Consider the following 4,640-nt stretch of genomic DNA (forward strand, 5'->3'; position numbering starts at 1 on the left):
TTTGAATGTCCAGAGGACCAGATTGAACTTTTTTGGATAGCACAAGAAGACAAAAGCAAAGCAGGAATGACTTTTTGAAGGAATTCAAGAGAGCTCATGTATTTCTGTTCGGAAAATATTTGTAAATAAAGTTTAAAAAGTTTTCAAAATCAAGTCAAATCAACCGTCTGTCGAATGAGCTGAATATTTTGTTATATGAATGGCTAAATTAACACCAACTATACAGAAATAGTTTGCAACAAGGCATACAAAAATAAAATAATAAACAGGAAAGCGTTCACATCTTCAGACACGTGCCAAATCCTGGATATTTTTTAAAAGAGCTATTATATGTGGTGATTATATTAACATTGTGTGCCTTCTTTTCTACCAGGCTTTCATCTATGAAGACGAGGAGCAGACCCGCTCACTTCCTCCCAACCCCTTCAATGAGCTAACAGAGAAGGTTCTGGAAGAATACAAGAGCATCATAGAAAAAAAGAAGCAAGGCCAAGAAGGTCAGATACTTTCTTCCATTTACCGTTTCTAAAACAGCTGGGTCATCAGCTTGTTGTCTGTGCATTTTATTCATCCATCTAGAGCTGTTCATTTCTGCTGGGAAGAAAATTTAGGAATAGAAGAAGCTTCCAGAAAATAATAATAGTGTGAATGTTTATGAAGCATTCACAATATTGTGATCTATGTATTTTTCTTCTGTATGTTTTTCGGCATCATTCTCGTCCAGCAGTTTTCAAGCTATTTCCACAAATCATAAATCAAAACATTCAGCTCTTTCAGGGCAATCCTGGTTTGACTTTTGTCATTGGTGTAACTTTGGCTTTTTGCAATATTTACTCTTTTCTGCCACTTTTTTCTCATAGACAATGAATTGAGCTCATTTTACATCTTTCAAATCTTTAGATCTGTTTACTACCTTTTACTGCTCCTTTCACATTTTGTTCTGGTTCAGCTTCTTTCAGCTTCCTTGTGCAAATTTAAACTTTTTTCAGCTACTTTCAGCTAATTTCAGCTGGGGGGGCGGGGGTGTTGTTTGTTTGTTTTGTTTTTTTCAGGGGGGGGGGTGCTGCTTTCAGTTTCTTTCTGCTAACTAGAACATTTTTGTGCTTCTTCTGACTTATTTTTGCTAATTTCAGCTTGTTATGCTCCTTTCAGCTTATTTCTGCAAGTTTCTGCATTTTCTGCTATTTCAGCTACTATTTAGCTGTTTTAAGCTAATTTTAACCTTTTCAGCTATCTCCACTTTTTTTGCACTCATTTTAACTTTTTTCAGCCTAATTCAGCAAAAATATGCTCTCTCTACTTCCTTCTCATAATTTAAGCTTCTTTCTGCTTTTTAGCTACTTTTCTGCTAATTTAAGCTTCTTCCAGACAACAAAGTCCATGCTCAATAATCCTTAATATTCTTCCAGATAATTTCCACTTATTTGTGCTAATTTCTGCTTCCTTCAACCTAATATGACACAGTTTTGCTCTCTCCACTTCCTTCTGCTAATTTAAGCTTGTTCTATCTTTTCAGCTAACTTTTTAGCATTTCTTAGCTAATTTCATCTGTTTACTGATAAATTCAAGTTGTAATAATTTCTGCTGCTTTCAGCCTAATGAACTTCTTTCTACTAATTTCAGCTTGTTATGCTCCTTTCAGATGATTTCTGCTTTTTTCTGCTTTTTCAGCTACTATTTAGTTGCTTTGTGCTAAATTGAGCTTTTTCGGCTAATTCCACATTTTTAGCTAATTTCAGCTCCTTCTACTTCCTTCTGGTAGTTTAAGCTTCTTTCTGCTTTTTCAGCTATTTGTCAATTATTTTTACCTAATTTCAGCTTTTTAGCTAATTTCCTATTTTGGGGGCTCATTTCCACCTATATGAACCTAATTCAACAAACGTGTTCTTTCTGCTTTCTTCTGCTAACTTATGCTTAGGTTCTTCCATTTCAGCTACATTTTAGCCTGTTTTTAGCTCATTTAAGCTGTTTTTCAGCAATAAGCTTCACACTGTATTTTCACAGGAAATACAATCTCTAGTATTATTTGGCTTTGGGCTGTCAGTCCTCAGTTTCTCTTCCTCTGGGCTGTGAAGTCAGCTCCCGTGATGTGAGAGCTGAGCAGCAAAGACTTCAGTCTTGTCAAACTTCTCATGTGTTGGTTATGACGGTTTCCGAGGATGAAACGTGTGTGTTGAGTAGCGAAACACCTGTGACTGCATCTTCGTTTCACCTTTTTATCGTGTCTCCCTTTTTATTCTTAATAACACGTCAGTCCTGGAGCATGTCAGCTAAAACAGATGAATGAGCTCCGATAAATCACCCCTTTCCGTTACTTTGGGGTTTGATTTGTCACGCTAACAGCGTGGGTGAGAGAACGACTTTGAAAGAGATTGAAATGTCTGAGTAACTCCGACTGAGGGACGACATCTTGAATGTCATCTTTAAATCTTTGACAGAGGATGATGATGCCACTGATGCTGACGAGATGACCACATTTGACGGCTCCACTATCTCCCTCTCCCTCTCTCCTATCATGACACCAGTGAAACAAGGTAATTATCGACGACTGCTGAAGGTGAGGGTGGAGCAGAAACGTTTTTGCCCATATCTGTGTGTGTTTGTTTGTCATTGCTGTTAGCAAAATATTTTATGAATTGTAGGTTTAACTTTTGAAGTCCGTCCAATTCAGTATCCCTGCCACAGCGAAGTAATCTTAACAAACACAAAAACGATTACAACTCCGCCAATTATCGTGTGATATTCGTGTTTAAAGCATTTGCATTTACCGTTAGACTTAACCCCGTTTGTCTGTTAGCAAAATATCTCATCAACCACAAGAAAGATTTTAATGCAACTCTCAAAAAGTAATGATTGGAGGCACATCTACAACTGAATAACTTTTGGATGCAAACAGATTCAAGATGGCTGCCGCTGTCAGCTGATCTTAGAAAACACTAAAGTATCTATAATTCTGGCAACTTTGCTGATATTGGACTAAAAATTGGTGTGTTGGTAGCTGAGCATTGTCCCTAACACATAGTTTAGCAAAACCTCTCCTGAACCAGTGGACATATTTTAATGAAACTTTCAGAGACACTTTCTTGGTTTTACATCTACAGCTGATTCCTGTTTGGAGTTAACTCAAATCAAGATGGCTGCCGCCGCTAATTGACTCTAGCCAACACAAAAATATCTACAACTCTTGTCAGTTTTACAAATACTGAGCTGAAGTTTGGTGTGGTCGAAGCAGAGAGTCGTTCACAGCATGTGGTACAAGTGCTTACAAATCATGCCAGATTAAGCAAAATTGCATGAGATTGAGCATAATTTTATTTTCAAGGTTTAACCAAAATGGCTCTAATTCCATCATTTCTCAATGGAAATGATCTTTGTCTAAAACTGGCATGAATGGAGGCAAGTAATGTGCATTCCTTCGAGGAATGTTAGCCTTGTATAGTTGTTTAAATTTTCCTCACAGATTCACTTTTCATTTTATTGACTGCCTCTTTTCTGGATTTCTTTTTTTATTATTATTATCATTATTTTATCTAGCAGCAGACTCGATACCCAATGGGAAGGACCACTTGTCAGAGCTGGAGGAAGATCTGAGCATCGACGTATCCAAGCTGAGCGTGAGCACTTCAGAAACTGAGCTCTCCATAACAACAAAGGAGAAGACGGAGGAGCCTCAGACCCCGGAGAGCCAAACCAAGTCCCCCAAGAAAAAGAAAAACAAGTTCCGCACACCTTCGTTCTTAAAGAAGAGCAAGAAAAAGAAGGAGGAGAAGGATAAAACAGAAGCTTGAGTGCATTTTCAGTCGAAGCAAGGAGCATTTTGTGGGGAATAAAAATACTAAGAAACTTTCTAAAGTTTGCTTAGAGAGCATTTATACAAGTCCTGCAAATCTCCCTATTTACAACTATTAATGCAAGTTCTTTGAAGATGGCGGTAATGTGCGCAGCTTTGTTCTGATCATTTGGGATTGACCAATGGGAGCTCATTATAGATCAAAAACTAATGGCACAACTGCATTTCTGTTTTTATTTTGTTTTTTCCCAACTTTTTAATGGGATTTAACGAGAGAACGCGCAGCATTTTCACACAGACACATCAGATTGGACCATACATGTTTGTGATTTTTATTATTATTATTAATATTATTGCACAAGTTGTTGAATGTATACCCAGATCTAGGATTTTTTTTAATCATGTTTAGTAATAACACTAATTTGAGTGGATGGAAAATATATATTATATGATGTTTAGCTTCATAAAAATAGGATTTGTATGTGAACATTATCACAGTTATACTTGTGATATATATATATACATATATATAGTAGTCCCTCGCTACTTCACTGTTTGTTTTTCGTGGACTAACTCTATCGCGGTTTTTCAAATTAAGATTAGACATGACACACTGATTGATGGATGAGCCGTACGATCGGCATGAAATTTTTATTTAAAATAAATGATTTTTAATTATTTAACACCTGTTGCACCTGTGTGCAGCCCACAGCTGCAGGAGAAGCTTCCTCCTATATCCGCTCTGAAGATGAGAAGTGGGCGACATTCTGTGCTCTTTTAGAGCGTTTAGAGTTTAGAAACATTGTTTAGAATATTGCAAGTGTGGGAAGGGTTTAAAACGCCTTTATAT

The 4,640-nt window shown here is 36.9% G+C and overlaps 1 protein-coding gene across 1 annotated transcript; it reads left to right on the forward strand.

Annotated features, from left to right (window-relative positions):
- Nucleotides 1-373: 373 nt before the first annotated feature.
- On the forward strand, nt 374-4,417 carry LOC119419125 (gamma-adducin; the record flags this gene model as incomplete). Its single annotated transcript, XM_037686429.1, is given in 3 exon segments — nt 374-497; nt 2,439-2,534; nt 3,535-4,417. Coding segments are annotated over 3 exon segments (474 nt in total), but the record flags the coding sequence as incomplete, so codon positions are not given.
- Between the last annotated feature and the right edge of the window lie 223 nt (nt 4,418-4,640).

This window comes from Nematolebias whitei, chromosome 1 (genome assembly GCF_014905685.2).
Source record: "Nematolebias whitei isolate Nwh7 chromosome 1, NemWhi1, whole genome shotgun sequence".
In the NCBI taxonomy this organism is placed as follows: domain Eukaryota; kingdom Metazoa; phylum Chordata; class Actinopteri; order Cyprinodontiformes; family Rivulidae; genus Nematolebias; species Nematolebias whitei.